Here is a 19,186-nt window from a genome sequence, read left to right as displayed (position 1 = left end):
GTAGTCCAGCAATCTTCTTTTTCCCTGAAGTGGTTGGGAGAGTAGATGTTGTAGATTTTGACTTCTGTGCCATTGTCCTTGTTTTCCAATTTAACACTTATCCAATGCTGTTGTGTTTTAACAAAGCTACAGCTCCATTTGCTGATGTTCCACATTGTTAAAATGCCTCCTGAAGCTCCTCTCGCTTCACTGGTGCAGCCACCGTACTGTTTTTGTTGGCCAATGAATCTGCTGATTTAATTTTGTTTCTTGAATAAGTAAGATATCAGGCTTTTCACTGTGGATTAACTCCATGAGGGCAGCTTTTTTGGAGGGGTGCCCTAGTCCCCTGCTGTTCCAAGACAACACTTTCATCATGATTTACCAGTGGTGTGTAGAGGTGCTCGCCTCTCTTTGCCTTTGATATTGTTTTCCTTGTCCGAAACTCCTAGAATGTAGGTTTCGATCGGTGTCTGTGATCCCATTGCTATATCCTTCTGCGCGCTTTCTTCTCTATGCTGTTTTGCCGACTTCCTTCCTGGTCCATGTTTTTTTTTAACCTCACTAGATGCTCCTAGGTCCTTTGATAAGCTTCTTGTGATTCTTGTTGAGGTAGTATCCGGGGAAGGCTGAGTGGTATGAGGGGGTGAAGGGATATGCTGATCAGAAGGGTCGTGGATGGGATCTTCTTCAGAAAGGGATGCAAAAGGGTTTGAGGACGGAGGGATGGGGGGGTCAGTGGAACGTGGGGGAGAGGAGGGGAGAGGAGGAGGGGTTTGCTTTGAGGGGGAGGGTGGAGGCCCGGAACTGGATGGATGCATGGTAGGGGTAGGTATTTTCGACGAGGGTTCAGCTGATTCCAGGGGATGGTTTGTCTTTTTTTTTTTCCGGACTATTTCCCATGCTTCCTCAGGGGCTTCATTATTGCTGTTATCATCTGTTCTAGATTTACTGCATCTGTTAGCAAAGTGACCGTATTCATGACATACCTTGCATTTGAAGGGGAGCTGCTCGTAGTCCACTTGCTGGATGTGCGTCCACTGGTCTACTTTGAGTTTGATTGCCTCTGGTAAGCCTTTGCCTAAGTCCACTTCTACGCATATCCTCGCACATGCATACATGTTCTCCTTTGGCTCCGATCTGTCTACATATTTCCCTACAGCGTTCCCGATAGCACGTACAGATTCGTCTCCCCAGCAGTGGAGAGGGAGGTGCGGCAGACGAACCCATACAGGGACCGCGTTGGGAACGTCCATTTCTGGATCGAAGTCAGGAGTCCAGCGATTGAGATAAAGTCCTCTGGTGTCCATGAAATAGGGACCGTTTCTGAAGATGAGGTTGCGATCCTCCACTGATTCAAAGAGGAAGGTAAAGAATCCCCTTCCGCAAAATCTTATAGCGATTTTCCCTTGGACCATTGCATTCCAGTTTCTTTCCACCCAGCGTTGGACCGTGCGGGGGGAAGGCCATAGCCCCGTGAACTGTCCAACTAGTCCACGATCTGCAAGAGCCACATCAGCTCTTCTTGGAAGTGCTGAGGGAAGGGGAACCTCCGGGATTTCGTCCAGCTTTTTAACAAACTTTGAGGCTGAAGGACGGATCCTTTCCTTGTTGTTCTCTGGAATGAGAGAAGCGAAAGCTTTCTCCATTTCTGCTTGCTCATGAGAAGGCTGTGCCATAGATCCGCACAGGGTCTCACAGGAAGATTGCTAGGAGGATTAGACCCGAAGGGAAGAAGGCAGAAGGCCTTCGGAAGGAGGAAAACAGCAGGGGTCACAGCCAGCCTCAGGGCTGTCGCGGATGGGGCAGGAGGCCCGAAAATTCGAAGAAAAGGCCAGAGGCCCGGGAGATGAGAGGGCAGAAGGCCCAGGACAAAGGGATCCGGAGCAGAGAGCTACAGCCCAGCAGCAGGGCTGCCAGGCACTGCGTGCTCAGGAGGTCAGGGCTGCGCCATTGGGCGGGAGCTCGAAATCCATTATTCTTTAACCCTACCTTATACCTTTATAAAAAGATTTAATTATCATTATAAATCTCCTTCAACAATTATATTTTTATAATATCTTTCCTCAATGATCTTATTACCTTGAAATAAAAATTAAAAACTATCCTAATCCCTAAATATAAACCTTTCCCTTTCCCTAGAATGGAAAATGGTCCTTCACACTCTTATAACCCCTAAAAACATATTCTTTTAAAATATATAGCTATCTCAATTATCACTCCCTTTTAAAAAACACCCTAACATCATATTCACCACTTTTAAAGATTCTTTGCAAAGATTCACCACTTTCGAGGATTCCTTGGGATTGGACTATTCCACATACATAACAAACAACTAAAATGGCCTAATATCAATCAAAATATCCACAATATGACATATTCCATAAATAACTAACACCCCTGAAAAAAAAAAAAAAAAAAAAAAAAAAAAAAAAAAAAAAAAAAAAAAAAAAAAAAAACACTTTCCTTTTAAACACACCGAGATTTGCAATGTTTAAATACATTGTAAACCAGTCTGACCCCTAACCAGAGTTTGATAAAAATCTCCTAATATTATTAAATTTATTTAGAAAAATAAAATAAAAAATATCTCTATTTTATAATAACTTAATTAACATTTGACCAACTGAAAATTTCGATCACATGATATTCCATTCCCAAACCTCGTCCCCCCAAAAGAGGGATTTCTATCACGAGCTGTCTGATTGTCAATAACTAAGAATTTCACAATAAAATAGATTAAACCAAAGCCCTGCATAGTACCGTGAGGCTTTAAAATCCCTTTTAACAAAGTCGTATCCACACATCTCCATTGATTTGGCCTTTAAGCTCTGGAATCTCTCCCTTCTTCTTCATCTGCCTTCAGCTTGCATTCTTTCAGTGTTACCAGCGGCAAAAATGAGTTCTGCAATGCGACGATTGGTGGGATCTGCACTGAAGAATGCATCATCTTCTTCTTTCAAAACTAATGTTATGCGGAGAAGGTTTTATTCGAGTGGTGGAAGTCCGCCACGCAAGGTTGTTGTGTTGGGAGCTGCTGGGGGTATCGGGCAGCCATTGTCTCTTCTGATGAAACTCAATCCTCTGGTGTCAAAGTTGGCACTCTATGATATCGCTGGCACTCCAGGTGTGGCTGCAGATGTCGGCCACATCAACAGCCGTGCTGAGGTGGGTTCCTCTTTTCCTACCGCGTTTTTTTCGTTCTCTGTATGCTGGATCTGTTCTCTCTGCAAACGATAGAGATGTTTTGATTTTAGTTTCAAGGGATCTCCATTGGGATCGATCGTACGACGACCCACTTGGTAGGATCTACTTTTCGTTAGTGTTTTACCTATTATTAGTTCTTTGATTTTACGTTTCTGATATTGTCCATGGTCAGATAATTTATTTATTTTGGTAAGCGCCTATTTTTTTAAAGGAACCAGGCCTTATGCCAGGCTTAGACTCCATTGCTATAACCTGTCAAGGTCTCTGGGATTCTTCGAATGTGGAATTTATTCTTTTGGCCACATTTTTGCAGGAAATATGCCTTCCGGGGCTTTTGAACGTGGGTTTGAGCCCTGAAAGCGCAATGATTTAATTTCTTAAACACAACCCAATTCACGTTAATGGTCAACTCAGTTCACTTTCATGGTCAGTTTGTAAATGTGTTTGTGCATATTTTGATTGATGAAAAAAAGCACCTAGATATTTGTTTCGTGGAAATCCATGGCTGCATCATGTGCACCTACTCGATTAGGGTTTTTAATTTTATGGATCTAGGTGACATTTGGCCCAACAATCCATTGAAGCAACGCCCATCGCATTGTCATTCTAAAACGATTGTATTGTACACCGTGAATATTGGATTTGACTATACCTGACATTCTTTGGGCCATTTCAAAAGAGGCAGATATTGAGGGCTACATTATTATTATTTTTTATTGTTTTCTTGTTGGCAAATGTCTTTCTGTTAACATAGTGGGTTTTGCCCTCATTGTAGATGCTACAAACATAGAATCTCTATTCCACCAATTTCATGCAGGATTTGCACCTGATCTTGTCTGTTGAATCTCAATATGGTAGTTAACTCCGATGGTGAGATAATGCCACAACATACTTCTAAGAGGGCACTGAAAGTGCTATGATTTAACTACTTGACTACAATCTGCCTGACATTTATGGCTAGATTGAAATTTGGGCTGTGCTTATTATTATTATTAGCAGTAGTAGTATTTGCTATTGATAGGAGAAGGTTGAAATTGAGGTTGGGCTCACTATTATTGTTTTTGTTTGGTCAAGGCCTTTTGACTGGCGTGGGTGAAACACCTTAATTTCATCTATTCATCAAAGTCACGCATGACTTGCAGATGGGCTCATCTGTGCAAACCTCAATAGCACAGGGGTCATCATTAACAGCACCTCTGCATTATCATTGAACTGGTGTTTATCACGTTAACCCGACTTCATATTTTGGAATGACATGGGCAACCGCATTATCATGGGAATATGCCTCCTAGGTTTTGAACCTGGGTCATCCTCATGACGAGCACCCTACAACTTGCCACTAAACCACAGCCCAATGGACGAGGCAGTTCATATTTTTTTGATGAAAAGTGCATCTATATTTTTAGCAGAATCCACGGCTGAATCATATGCCTCTGCTTAATAGTACTTTTTGATCTGATGGATCTAAGTCATACTTGGCCTAATGACTACTTAGAAGTTAGAATAGTCTCATTGCATTGTCAATTTGTTATTTTGTGAGGATTGAATTGATGACCCTCTGCATATTGGATTTGCCTCTATATCCAACCTTTTTGGGGTCGTTTAGATTTGCCTCTTTATCCATGAGTAGATTAAATCAAAATAGTCTTCGCAGCGTAAATTAAACTAAGGTTGAATAAATTCCCTAAAGTGGCTTGTGAGATGCTAATTATTTATGACAGCATCACTTTTATACCTGGATTGGATAAGACTATACCCTGATTGAAATGTCGTATACCTGGATTGGACAAGATTATACCCTGATTGAAACGTGGGTTGGTATAGGTCTTCAATCTCCTACGAGCATAATCATTGCTTTTGGTGCTCTATCTCTTCGGTAAAAGCCAAAAGGTGGATTTTACTATAGAATACAAATAATCCTATTCTTGTTCACTATGAGGAGGACATACCATTGCTTGGGTCATGGAACAAGGATAACAAGTTTTACTTCTTTTGGAACTTTGCGATAATAATTTCTTTTCTTATTTTTTGGTCTACATATTTATCATTTAATTTGGTACTGCCATATTGATTTTATCATGCTTGTGTCACGACCTTGTCAGTAATTCACAGCAGTGTGACTTGGGTGCAGGTTGCAGGATATATGGGAGAGGAACAACTTGGCATGGCATTGGAGAATGCAGATGTTGTGATCATTCCTGCTGGTGTGCCTCGAAAACCTGGCATGACCCGTGATGATCTCTTCAACATCAATGCAGGGATTGTTAAATCTCTTTGCTCTGCAATTGCAAAAAACTGCCCAGAGGTAAGTTGTCATGATTTATGATCTTCTTTGAAGTTTTTGTTTTCATGCGATTTTCTTATTGACTATTTCATAGGAATAAGCATGACGTTCGGGGATACAAAATCTGTTTCATCTTTTGTGTTTCTCTAAGTAATATTTGACCCAATGAGTGATTTGGTGATGACTTGACTCAGTTACTGCCAGTACATGTTACCTGTCTGACCTTATTTTGCATATTTTTTCGGTAAAAGACTTGCTAATGTATGAATTGACCATGGCTTTAAATTCCAAACTGGCCATGGCATTTTGGTGGAAAAGTGAGGACAGTGTTTGATATAAATGTGAAGAATCAGCCATATTTTAAGAGATTGCCAGTCTGTAACAGTAAACCCTAACCCTACTGTAAAACAAGAATTGACCATTGCTTGAAATTCCAAAGTGGCCATGTCATTGAAACAGAGTTGGGAGAGAATCAGGCAACTTGGAATTATGAGAAACAGAGTCGGGGGATGTCAAGTTCCCTATGGCCATAACCCATCCGGGCAAAGTGCATTTTCTCTGAGTGTACAAAACTGCAAAAATCTGAGATGAACAACAGTAATTGAAACATTGTATTCCTTGGATAAAAGGTTTGTAAGTTTATCTGAAGGACTTTTTTGCTTAGATTACATCAATTTGTTTTAGCAGGGTTTCATTGGAGTATGGCCACTTTGTTTAAGATAGTACAAGTATCCAGATCATAGAATTGAAGTTGTTTGAATGACCATGGATAATTTTTAGTTCAGTTTGTTAGACCGTTTTTGCCCCATAAACCTGTTCACTGGCAATAAGGGCATTCACGTGCACACTACTGAAGCAGACTTCAACTTTTTCCAGAACTCAAATGATGCTGCATCACTGCATCTTTTTTTTCAAAGTAGGGTTTTATTGAAGTACAGTCACCTTATTTAAGTGAGTGCAAGTATCTAGATCATAGAATTCAAGTAGGTAGGTAGATAATACAAACGTTTTTGGGCCAGAGAGGCACTCGTTGTGTATGATATTAGGGATTCATTCTCTGATTTTCCTTATATATAGTCTTAGCAATTTAATAAGAGCTCTTGTCAGATTCTATTTGGGGCCAATACATTACCAAATAGCACATGCAAAAGCCTCACAATTTCATATAAATTGACCCCGCAATTTGTAACAAGAACATGACTCCCTGAACTGTTATTATTATTTAAAAAATAAATATTTAATTATTATTTTTTATTTAACTCTTATATTTAATAAAAAAACTTGAAAATTTAAACATATTATGTAGCTAACTTATAATAAAGTGGGTTGATTATATGAATCAGATCAATAAAATTTGTTTTGGAACTCAATTTTTGCATGTCATGTCTTCTTGTTTTGGAACTCAATTTTTCCATCTCATGCTTTCTTATAATATAGTGAATTAAAAAAATCAAATCTTGTCAAGTGACCTTGTTATATAGCATCATTGATTCAAATGAGGTTATCTTATTCACAATTTTTAAATTTATGGGTTTATCCTTAGACTAAGATTTCATATATATTCCCTAAATGATTTCAAACAAAATGAAGATCAATTTGACTAAAACATGCTTAAAAAAATCAATTTGACTAAAAAAAGATTGCTTTGCATGTACAGGGAATCAGAATAATAGTGATGTATTAAGTAATACATGCAAAGAAATCTTTTTCTAGAATGTTTTAGTCAAATTGATCTTCATTTTGTTTGAAATCATTTAGGGAATCTGGATTCCTGGATGGAGGTTAATGGACAGTTTGCAGATGCCCAGATCTATTGTCTGGCTCAATGTTGTAAACATTATTGCTACAGAATTCTAGGAATTCCTTCTCTGATTGTTTGAAGCAAGTTTATGTATATGGTATTAGCAATTTAATGAAAGCTCTTGTCAGATTTTCTTCTATGATTGTCCTTGAAGCAAGTTTATGCATATAGTGATAGCAATTTAATGAGAGCTCTTGCCAGATTTTGTTTGGGGGCAATATATTACCAAACCTAACATGCAAAAGCCTCACGATTTCATATAAATTGGTGCTGCAATTTGTAACATGAACTTGACTTCCCAGATCATGCCTGGGAAGTAGGTAAGAGATCTCATCCTTTAATGTAATAGAAATTCCATTTCTGAACAGTATAGTAGATGATTGTACAGGTTGCATAATGTAGAATTGTAAGCAGTACAGGTGACAACACAAATGAGCTATGTTCAGCTATCACATAAAAGAAAAATTCTTGAACCTCAGTAATTCTGACATATATAAAGATCCACGTGTCTTTCATAAACATTTATCATTTATCACCCAAAGATAGCTGCAGAGTCTACCCTAGATTGGTGGAGTGCTATTACTCTACCCTTTGTCTCCAATATATATACCAAGGGTACCTAGTCTCAGGGCCATCATATCTTGTATTGTATTTATTGTAAAAGGAGTTTCTAACCTCGAAGTCGATTGTATGCATTGACTTCTTATAAGATGAGGCCTGGTGCAGTTCCTAGGTGACTTTGGCAGACTAGATTTTGGCATCTAAGTCAAAGAAACTCTAGCAGGGCCTTGATTCACTGGTGTGGTTGACAATATTGAGCCATCCACCAAGCTCCATTGTTTTTGTGGTCTGCCCCATTCTAATGACATGTCAAAAGGAATGAGGCCAGGTGCCTTCCTTTTCAATTTTAATGTCTTCCTTTTCAATTAGTAATGCATAAAGAAAACTAGGACAACAGACAAAGTAGAAAGATTGAAGACTTCTGGTATTAGGTCTGAACTGTTTGAGAGCAAGTGAAAGTTATGACTTCCAAAGAAACTTTTAATTGAGTCCAAAAGCTGGGAATTAAGTTGAGAGAGGAGTATCTGCCAATCAACACTTGGGGCATTGATTATTTCTTGATTGAACTAGGGGGAAGTAATGGTGTCCTCATGATACAGTCACCTTTCGAACGGCTACAATGGGATTTGAAATTTTTAGAATTTGAAAGAAACAATTGTGATTCATCAGTTTCTTGCCTGTACTAGGGATTTAGAAAGCGATTTAGAATCAAACAACAAAAATTTGTATCTGAGTACCTTGTTGGACCTCCACTTTACATTGTTGTAGACATCTACAATCCAAATTTATTGTATTGTCCTCTCATGTCCAAAGTTATTGCAGTAACATATCTCAGTAGCTTGTTGGACCTCCATTTTACATTGTTGTAGACATCTACAATCAAGATTTAGAATCAAAAACAAAAATTACCTTGTTGGACCTCCACTTCACATTGTTGTAGACATCTACAATCAAAATTTAGGATCAAACAACAAAATTTTATATCGAAGTACCTTGTTGGACCACCACTTCACATTGTCGTAGACATCTACAATCAAAATTTAGAATCAAACAACAAAAATTTATATCTGATTACCTTGTTGGAACTCCACTTTACATTGTTGTAGACATCTACAATCAAAATTTAGAATCAAAAACAAAAATTCATTGTGTTGTACTATTCAACCTGAATCAAACTCTTTACTGAATGAAATATTAAGGGCTGCTTTCACACCAAAGTTCAGGGACATTGTAATTCCAGCTGCATCTTGGCTGGATACCAATCTTTTTGGTTATCAGCACACCGAGAAGCATCAGGGTGCTTCTGAAATTTTTTCCCAGTGAGGCATACCACCCCCTGATGATCAGGGACCTCGCTGTATATCTGACGATGGCTACTGTGGAGTAAGTGAGACTTGCCAGAACTACACAACGTGTCATCCACATTCAGATCTGATTTGGAATGTCCATCTACAGACAGTCAGAGAGGAACTACCATGGTTTCGTAATGCAATATGTAATCTTCAGTTTGTTGAAAAGTGGGTCATGGTGATTACACACGAAGAGTGTTGACCTCAAAGGATATGGGAATGGAGTAATTCAAGCACCACACCAAGAGTGTTGACCTCAAAGGATATGAGAATGGAGTAATTCAAGCACCACAACTGAGTACACACGAGACACACCTTAAACAAACAGAGATTTTAATATTTTCCTAAACGCAATGAAAGCTGCAATGGAGTCGGCTCTAGAACTTGAGACTCTTTAAAGGTTTCAGACTTCTCATATTCTGTGTTCTATATATTCTTTGAGCAATACTTGTACAGTTGGGTTTTAGTGCCATGTTTATTGTGCGTTGTTAAATTACTTGGAGTTTATGGATTTAACCAATAACAGTTTTGCTTATACTGAGCAATGATTTTACTGAATATCATGGATTCGATGGCCCTGCTAGGTATTAAATTAAATGTGAAACTCTAATGTCATTGCTCTGGCAGTCAAGTTGTGTGTCCACATCACCCCATACTGCATACATTCTCTGTGAGTGAAGGCAACAAGGCACCATTCTCAAAAAAAAAAATACAACCATGGTGACTTCTCTCTTCAATGGATTGAGTGCTACTTATAAAATAATTTGTTGTGCTTGTACTGTGCTTTGCACGGTCAACAATATTCGAGGTCTACTACTTTCGAATGTACCTTGCCCTTGTGTTGCTATGAACACACTTTTCTACCAGCGTTGTTGAGTTTCTATGGTCTCCCATCTATCAAGTCTATGATAAGTAGAATAGTTCTATAACGGTTCCAGATCAGCATGATAAGATATTGTATAAAATGCAAAATGAATCACCAGTTTCATAATATACTATCCATAATTACACTCAGTTGTTAGAGTACATGGTATGTAGTCAGAATACTGTGTAATTTTATTTCTAAATGCATGGTATTATTCGTTTGGAATTGTTCACACTTCATTTATAGTTAATTATTATAATGATTACTATGACTTTGAACCAGTTAATTATTATAATGATTACTATGACTTGGGGTCCTGTATAAAATTCTGGGAAGTGACAATGCTAGAGCTGTAGTGATCTATGGTTCTATACTTTTAATCTGCAAAAGCTTCTGCAATGATGCTTCCAAACACTTTTTGTGTGTTAAAAACATTTACATTGATGAACCAGAAAGATGCCTTCAAACCATGCCACCATCGACCTAGAACACTAGAAAATATATTGAAGAAATTCCAACTCCTTTACCATTTAAAACAATAGAAAATACATTGAAGAAATTCCAACTCCTTTACCATTAACATTTGGAAAAGTTTGTACATAAGCCGGAAGACAAAGGATAAATTTTAAAAGGGGCTATACCTAAAGACAAAGGATAAAGCTTAAAACGCCATGTTCCCGTGGATGGTATTGAATTCCTTGAAAAGGAATAAAAATTAGAAGCTGTATACGAAGGATAGTTAAAGTTTAGAACAATAGAAGTTACGCTGAAGAAATTCTGACTTTTTTAATGTTACAAATTGCAGGGTCAATTTATATGAAATTGTGAGGCTTTTGCATGTGCTATTTGGTAATGTATTGGCCCCAAACAGAATCTGACAAGACCTCTTATTAAATTGCTAAGACTATATACAAGGACAATCAGAGAATGAATCCCTAATATCATACACAATGAGTGCCTCTCTGGCCCAAAAACGTTCGGATTATCTACCTACCTACTTGAATTCTATGATCTAGATACTTGCACTCACTTAAATAAGGTGACGGTACTTCAATAAAACCCTGCTTTGAAAAAAAGGATGCAGTGATGCAGCATCATTTGAGTTCTGGAAAGAGTTGAAGTCTGCTTCAGTAGTGTGCACAGGAATGCCCTTATTGCCAGTGAACAGATTTATGGGGCAAAAACTGTCTAACAAACTGAACTAAAAATTTTCCATGGTCATTCAAACAACTTCAATTCCATGATTTGGATACTTGTACTATCTTAAACAATGTGGCCATGCTCCAATGAAACCCTGCTAAAACAAATTGATGTAATCTAAGCAGAAAAGTCCTTTAGATAAACTTACAAACCTTTTATCCAAGGAATACAATGTTTCAATTACTGTTGTTCACCTCAGATTTTTGCAGTTCGTTTAGACCAAACCAGTCCCGGTTAGACCGGTTCCGGTCGGTAAACCGGTTCATTAGGTGGACCGGTCCAGTCACCGGTTCCGGTTTTAAAAACACTGTGTATAGTATATTGTTACATATTATATAGATAGAGATATGGAGAGGGGGGAGAGTGTACTGGATAATGTTTTCCTTCTATCAGGAATGGTATATTTGGATTCAAGAAATCATCTAGAATTGGTTTTTATGGCATTGCTGAGGACTTGATATCCATGGCAGGCAATTGTAAATATCATCAGCAATCCTGTAAATTCTACTGTACCAATAGCTGCTGAGGTTTTTAAGAAGGCAGGGACCTATAATGAAAAGAAACTCTTTGGTGTTACTACTCTTGATGTTGTCCGCGCAAAGACGTTCTATGCTTCAAAAGCAGGAGTTCCTGTTGAAGGTATTTAAAATTCTGGCTTGTTATGCTTAGCTACTCTCAAATATTTAGTATTCTGTAAAATATTTTTATTTTTTATAATTTAATCATGAAATATGCATCCTGGGCAAACATCCCAGGCACTTCTCCTCATTTCAAGGATGGTATCATAGGGCTCAAGGCCATCAGAAATATAGTCAGCTCAAGATGTCACTTGAGGGAATTGAACCCGGGTGGGAAGGATAACAGTCTTTGCACACAACCATCTGGGCTAGACCCAATACATGATATGCTGCAGGATCTTACCAACATCATGCTTTTTTTAACATTAGATACAATTCTGAGTTTTATGTTTGTTGTTGATGTCATCCTATGCTGTCTGCAGAAGTTGATGTTCCTGTTGTAGGTGGACATGCGGGTGTTACAATTCTTCCACTTTTTTCACATGTATATGACTTTGTTGGATCCTCATCTTGAGTTTGCTCTTTACTCTTGGATATTAGAAGATTAATTTATCAAAGATAAAATGAGATCATAATTACCTACCCTTCAATACAGTTAAAAAGGGAACTAACACTTTTTTGTTTTGATAAAAAAATTTAGGCAACACCAAAGCCAAACTCTGTATTGTCTAAGGAGGACATTAAAGCCTTGACAAAGCGCACACAGGATGGAGGAACTGAAGTTGTTGAAGCAAAAGCAGGGAAAGGTTCAGCCACACTATCTATGGCGTAAGTTTATGTTTTGGTCCTCTATAGTGGCTAATATGCATTCATATCTTTTTGAATGTTTTTTTATTCTTATGTGACTGTCTAGAGTGCTGAATTTTTCATCTTGATGCAGTAGTCGGAGTCAGATAATCTTATCATGGTGTGTGCTTCATGATTTCATGCTTGGCATGCAACATGATTTCATGCTTGATAAGTACCTAATCTGAGATTCACTGTCAATGAGAATATGGCATGAACGAGCTTCTTTCTCTTTATCTGAATCTTGTACTTCATACATTTGCATGTCTCAAATCTTTTGCCTTAAGCTTAGGTACTTATCCTACATGAAATCATGTAGCATGCATGTCTCAAATCTTTTCCCTTAGGCTTTCTCATTTGTGTGAAACTCAGCGGGTGCTTTTAACCTGTGAGGTTTGACCGATGGATTGTTGCCTTTCATTTACCTTAGTTTGATTGAAATGTTCAGAGTTAATCTAGATTCTGCATGCAAAGATCCTTCCCTAAGAAAAGCCATGAGTCTCTTCAAGGATGTTATTCCTTCTTAAACATAAGATATGTCAAATGGATCCCGCAAAAGTTGTGTGCTTGATGATGGGTAAATCTGGGTATGAGATTTACAAATTTGCACTTACATGTATGCCTGTGGTTGCAATTCACAGATAGGCGCATAGCATCCATTCATTACCTCATCTTGAGCATTTGAGCATGGTTCATGCAAAAAACATTGCTGGTCAGTTAAATCCATTAGTTGAAAACTTGGAAGTGAAGAGTAGTGTTGTAGTCTTCTCTATGTTGATGAATGCTTTTTGAGACTTCAAAATGTTTAGACATGCAATTCCTTTTTCATCTTGCTCCTGTGTTCTCAATTTTTTTTTTTCTACTGTTTTTTAAGGCCAAATATAAACCATGGGATATATATTTTTCCTACCGCGTTTTTTTCGTTCTCTGTATGCTGGATCTGTTCTCTCTGCGAACGATAGAGATGTTTTGATTTTAGTTTCAAGGGATCTCCATTGGGATCGATCGTACGACGACCCACTTGGTAGGATCTACTTTTCGTTAGTGTTTTACCTGTTATTAGTTCTTTGATTTTACGTTTCTGATATTGTCCATGGTCAGATAATTTATTTATTTTGGTAAACGCCTATTTTTTTAAAGGAACCAGGCCTTATACCAGGCTTAGACTCAACTGCTATAACCTGTCAAGGTCTCTGGGATTCTTCGAATGTGGAATTTATTCTTTTGGCCACATTTTTGCAGGAAATATGCCTTCCGGGGCTTTTGAACGTGGGTTTGAGCCCTGAAAGCGCAATGATTTAATTTCTTAAACACAACCCAATTCACGTTAATGGTCAACTCAATTCACTTTCATGGTCAGTTTGTAAATGTGTTTGTGCATATTTTGATTGATGAAAAAAAGCACCTAGATATTTATTTCGTGGAAATCCATGGCTGCATCATGTGCACCTACTCGATTAGGGTTTTTAATTTTATGGATCTAGGTGACATTTGGCCCAACAATCCATTGAAGCAACGCCCATCGCATTGTCATTCTAAAACGATTGTATTGTACACCGTGAATATTGGATTTGACTATACCTGACATTATTTGGGCCATTTCAAAAGAGGCAGATATTGAGGGCTACATTATTATTATTTTTGATTTTTTTCTTGTTGGCAAATGTCTTTCTGTTAACGTAGTGGGTTTTTCCGTCATTGTAGATGCTACAAACATAGAATCTCTATTCCACCAATTTCATGCAGGATTTGCACCTGATCTTGTCTGTTGAATCTCAATATGGTAGTTAACTCCGATGGTGAGATAATGCCGCAACATACTTCTAAGAGGGCACTGAAAGTGCTATGATTTAACTACTTGACTACAATCTGCCTGACATTTATGGCTAGATTGAAATTTGGGCTGTGCTTATTATTATTATTATTAGCAGTATTAGTATTTGCTATTGATAGGAGAAGGTTGAAATTGAGGTTGGGCTCACTGTTATTGTTTTTGTTTGGTCAAGGCCTTTTGACTGGCGTGGGTGAAACACCTTAATTGCATCTATTCATCAAAGTCACGCATGACTTGCAGGTGGGCTCATCTGTGCAAACCTCAATAGCACAGGGGTCATCATTAACAACACCTCTGCATTATCATCGAACTGGTGTTTATCACGTTAACCCGACTTCATATTTTGGAATGACATGGGCAGCCGCATTATCATGGGAATATGCCTCCTAGGTTTTGAACCTGGGTCATCCTCATGACAAGCACCCTACAACTTGCCACTAAACCACAGCCTAATGGATGAGGTAGTTCATATTTTTTTGATGAAAAGTGCATCTATATTTTTAGCAGAATCCACGGCTGGATCATATGCCTCTGCTTAATAGGACTTTTTGATCTGATGGATCTAAGTCATACTTGGCCTAATGACTACTTAGAAGTTAGAATAGTCTCATTGCATTGTCAATTTGTTATTTTGTGAGGATTGAATTGATGACCCTCTGCATATTGGATTTGCCTCTATATCCAACCTTTTTGGGGTCGTTTAGATTTGCCTCTTTATCCATGAGTAGATTAAATCAAAATAGTCTTCGCAGCGTAAATTAAACTAAGGTTGAATAAACTCCCTAAAGTGGCTTGTGAGATGCTAATTATTTATCACAGCATCACTTTTATACCTGGATTGGATAAGACTATACCCTGATTGAAATGTCGTATACCTAGATTGGACAAGATTATACCCTGATTGAAACGTGGGTTGATATAGGTCTTCAATCTCCTACGAGCATAATCATTGCTTTTGGTGCTCTATCTCCTCGGTAAAAGCCAAAAGGTGGATTTTACTATAGAATACAAATAATCCTATTCTTGTTCACTATGAGGAGGACATACCATTGCTTGGGTCATGGAACAAGGAGAACAAGTTTTACTTCTTTTGGAACTTTGCGATAATAATTTCTTTTCTTATTTTTTGGTCTACATATTTATCATTTAATTTGGTACTGCCATATTGATTTTATCATGCTTGTGTCACGACCTTGTCAGTAATTCACAGCAGTGTGACCTGGGTGAAGGTTGCAGGATATATGGGAGAGGAACAACTTGGCACGGCATTGGAGAATGCAGATGTTGTGATCATTCCTGCTGGTGTGCCTCGAAAACCTGGCATGACCCGTGATGATCTCTTCAACATAAATGCAGGGATTGTTAAATCTCTTTGCTCTGCAATTGCAAAATATTGCCCAGAGGTAAGTTGTCATGATTTATGATCTTCTTTGAAGTTTTTGTTTTCATGCGATTTTCTTATTGACTATTTCATAGGAATAAGCATGACGTTCATTGTAAGTTGCTTTGTCGAAGGCTTTGTATGCTTGAGATCTATAGAGATGGCAATATATACAAATACATATTTGCAAGAATCTTTAAGCAAGTTGTTGATCTAGATTTACATACTGTTCTTGTATATAATCAATTCTACTGGAGAGGTTAACGAAGCTTGAAGACTTCTTTGAGTCAAACGAATAGGTGATTGACTCATTATTGACTCTTTATTTAGACAAATTGCAGCTAACTTTTGCCCATAAGAAGGAAATACTAATTGAAATGAACTTAAGAGTAATTAGCTGTGTAGTCCAATGCAAGTTTGCAGCCACTGTTAAAGCCCTGTTATTCTTGTTTCTCCTCTTGTAGTTAGTAACTTAGCTTTTGGACTTTTGAGAAAATTGGCATATGAATATCAATATAAAAAATATCCTTGGTATTCTATTTAACTGTGCACAAATCCACTTGATCACGAGGTATCCTCTATAACATTATATATTACATACAATCAATATGTACTACCATTAGTGTGGCAAGTTAATAGATAAAGAAGTATGTTTCACAATTATTTGTTTTGTTCATGTACTGGTGTGTGTGTACAGTATGTATAGTATATTGTTACATATTATATAGATAGAGATATGGAGAGGGGGGAGAGTGTACCGGATAATGTTTTCTTTCTATCAGGAATGGTATATTTGGATTCAAGAAATCATCTAGAATTGGTTTTTATGGCATTGCTGAGGACTTGATATCCATGGCAGGCAATTGTAAATATCATCAGCAATCCTGTAAATTCTACTGTACCAATAGCTGCTGAGGTTTTTAAGAAGGCAGGGACCTATAATGAAAAGAAACTCTTTGGTGTTACTACTCTTGATGTTGTCCGCGCAAAGACGTTCTATGCTTCAAAAGCAGGAGTTCCTGTTGAAGGTATTTAAAATTCTGGCTTGTTATGCTTAGCTACTCTCAAATTTTTTGTATTCTGTAAAATATTTTTATTTTTTATAATTTAATCATGAAATATGCATCCTGGGCAAACATGCCAGGCACTTCTCCTCATTTCAAGGATGGTATCATAGGGCTCAAGGCCATCAGAAATATAGTCAGCTCAAGATGTCACTTGAGGGAATTGAACCCGGGTGGGAAGGATAACAGTCTTTGCACACAACCATCTGGGCTAGACCCAATACATGATATGCTGCAGGATCTTACCAACATCATGCTTTTTTTAACATTAGATACAATTCTCAGTTTTATGTTTGTTGTTGATGTCATCCTATGCTGTCTGCAGAAGTTGATGTTCCTGTTGTAGGTGGACATGCGGGTGTTACAATTCTTCCACTTTTTTCACATGTATATGACTTTGTTGGATCCTCATCTTGAGTTTTTTCTTTACTCTTGGATATTAGAAGATTAATTTATCAAAGATAAAATGAGATCATAATTACCTACCCTTCAATACAGTTAAAAAGGGAACTAACACTTTTTTGTTTTGATAAAAAATTTTAGGCAACACCAAAGCCAAACTCTGTATTGTCTGAGGAGGACATTAAAGCCTTGACAAAGCACTCACAGGATGGAGGAACTGAAGTTGTTGAAGCAAAAGCAGGGAAAGGTTCAGCCACACTATCTATGGCGTAAGTTTATGTTTTGGTCCTCTATAGTGGCTAATATGCATTCATATCTTTTTGAATGTTTTTTTATTCTTATGTGACTGTCTAGAGTGCTGAATTTTTCATCTTGATGCAGTAGTTGGAGTCAGATAATCTTATCATGGTGTGTGCTTCATGATTTCATGCTTGGCATGCAACATGATTTCATGCTTGATAAGTACCTAATCTGAGATTCACTGTCAATGAGAATATGGCATGAAGGAGCTTATAATTTAATCATGAAATATGCATCCTGGGCAAACATGCCAGGCACTTCTCCTCATTTCAAGGATGGTATCATAGGGCTCAAGGCCATCAGAAATATAGTCAGCTCAAGATGTCACTTGAGGGAATTGAACCGGGTGGGAAGGATAACAGTCTTTGCACACAACCATCTGGGCTAGACCCAATACATGATATGCTGCAGGATCTTACCAACATCATGCTTTTTTTAACATTAGATACAATTCTCAGTTTTATGTTTGTTGTTGATGTCATCCTATGCTGTCTGCAGAAGTTGATGTTCCTGTTGTAGGTGGACATGCGGGTGTTACAATTCTTCCACTTTTTTCACATGTATATGACTTTGTTGGATCCTCATCTTGAGTTTGTTCTTTACTCTTGGATATTAGAAGATTAATTTATCAAAGATAAAATGAGATCATAATTACCTACCCTTCAATACAGTTAAAAAGGGAACTAACACTTTTTTGTTTTGATAAAAAAATTTAGGCAACACCAAAGCCAAACTCTGTATTGTCTGAGGAGGACATTAAAGCCTTGACAAAGCGCACACAGGATGGAGGAACTGAAGTTGTTGAAGCAAAAGCAGGGAAAGGTTCAGCCACACTATCTATGGCGTAAGTTTATGTTTTGGTCCTCTATAGTGGCTAATATGCATTCATATCTTTTTGAATGTTTTTTTATTCTTATGTGACTGTCTAGAGTGCTGAATTTTTCATCTTGATGCAGTAGTTGGAGTCAGATAATCTTATCATGGTGTGTGCTTCATGATTTCATGCTTGGCATGCAACATGATTTCATGCTTGATAAGTACCTAATCTGAGATTCACTGTCAATGAGAATATGGCATGAAGGAGCTTATAATTTAATCATGAAATATGCATCTTGGGCAAACATGCCAGGCACTTCTCCTCATTTCAAGGATGGTATCATAGGGCTCAAGGCCATCAGAAATATAGTCAGCTCAAGATGTCACTTGAGGGAATTGAACCCGGGTGGGAAGGATAACAGTCTTTGCACACAACCATCTGGGCTAGACCCAATACATGATATGCTGCAGGATCTTACCAACATCATGCTTTTTTTAACATTAGATACAATTCTCAGTTTTATGTTTCTTGTTGATGTCATCCTATGCTGTCTGCAGAAGTTGATGTTCCTGTTGTAGGGGGACATGTGGGTGTTACAATTCTTCCACTTTTTCCACATGTATATGACTTTGTTGGATCCTCATCTTGAGTTTTTTCTTTACTCTTGGATATTAGAAGATTAATTTATCAAAGATAAAATGAGATCATAATTACCTACCCTTCAATACAGTTAAAAAGGGAACTAACACTTTTTTGTTTTGATAATTCTTTTTAGGCA

The 19,186-nt window shown here is 37.7% G+C and overlaps 2 protein-coding genes across 2 annotated transcripts; both read left to right on the top strand.

Moving 5' to 3' along the window:
• Window positions 1–2,832: 2,832 nt before the first annotated feature.
• LOC149164527 (malate dehydrogenase, mitochondrial-like) lies at window positions 2,833–17,564 on the top strand. The gene is made up of 5 exons (XM_089429514.1): window positions 2,833–3,147; window positions 15,674–15,847; window positions 16,685–16,853; window positions 17,215–17,276; window positions 17,433–17,564. The coding sequence occupies exons 1-5, from the start codon at window positions 2,878–2,880 to the stop codon at window positions 17,562–17,564; spliced, it is 807 nt and encodes a 268-aa protein (XP_089285640.1). The 5' UTR covers window positions 2,833–2,877.
• On the top strand, window positions 5,073–12,596 carry LOC149164528 (malate dehydrogenase, mitochondrial-like). Its single transcript, XM_089432087.1, has 4 exons — window positions 5,073–5,491; window positions 11,717–11,885; window positions 12,247–12,308; window positions 12,465–12,596. The coding sequence occupies exons 1-4, from the start codon at window positions 5,330–5,332 to the stop codon at window positions 12,594–12,596; spliced, it is 525 nt and encodes a 174-aa protein (XP_089288213.1). The 5' UTR covers window positions 5,073–5,329.
• Window positions 17,565–19,186: the final 1,622 nt, after the last annotated feature.

Source organism: Pinus tabuliformis, chromosome 5_1 (genome assembly GCF_031772625.1).
Source record: "Pinus tabuliformis cultivar Carrire ecotype Pingquan chromosome 5_1, CPIR1, whole genome shotgun sequence".
Lineage (NCBI taxonomy): Eukaryota > Viridiplantae > Streptophyta > Pinopsida > Pinales > Pinaceae > Pinus > Pinus tabuliformis.
Note: the sequence above shows the minus strand (reverse complement) of the source record. Positions and strands in the feature narration are given on the sequence as shown.

What these genes read in the sequence shown, in the direction of transcription:
- LOC149164527 (XM_089429514.1), top strand. Translation starts at nt 2,878, where the DNA reads ATGAGTTCTGCAATGCGACGATTGGTGGGATCTGCACTGAAGAATGCA. An exon ending in ACATCAACAGCCGTGCTGAG is followed by an intron (nt 3,148 to 15,673) that starts GTGGGTTCCTCT and finishes ACCTGGGTGAAG; the next exon opens with GTTGCAGGATATATGGGAGA. An exon ending in TTCTTCCACTTTTTTCACAT is followed by an intron (nt 17,277 to 17,432) that starts GTATATGACTTT and finishes AAAAAATTTTAG; the next exon opens with GCAACACCAAAGCCAAACTC.
- LOC149164528 (XM_089432087.1), top strand. Translation starts at nt 5,330, where the DNA reads ATGGGAGAGGAACAACTTGGCATGGCATTGGAGAATGCAGATGTTGTG. An exon ending in AGCAGGAGTTCCTGTTGAAG is followed by an intron (nt 11,886 to 12,246) that starts GTATTTAAAATT and finishes TGCTGTCTGCAG; the next exon opens with AAGTTGATGTTCCTGTTGTA. An exon ending in TTCTTCCACTTTTTTCACAT is followed by an intron (nt 12,309 to 12,464) that starts GTATATGACTTT and finishes AAAAAAATTTAG; the next exon opens with GCAACACCAAAGCCAAACTC.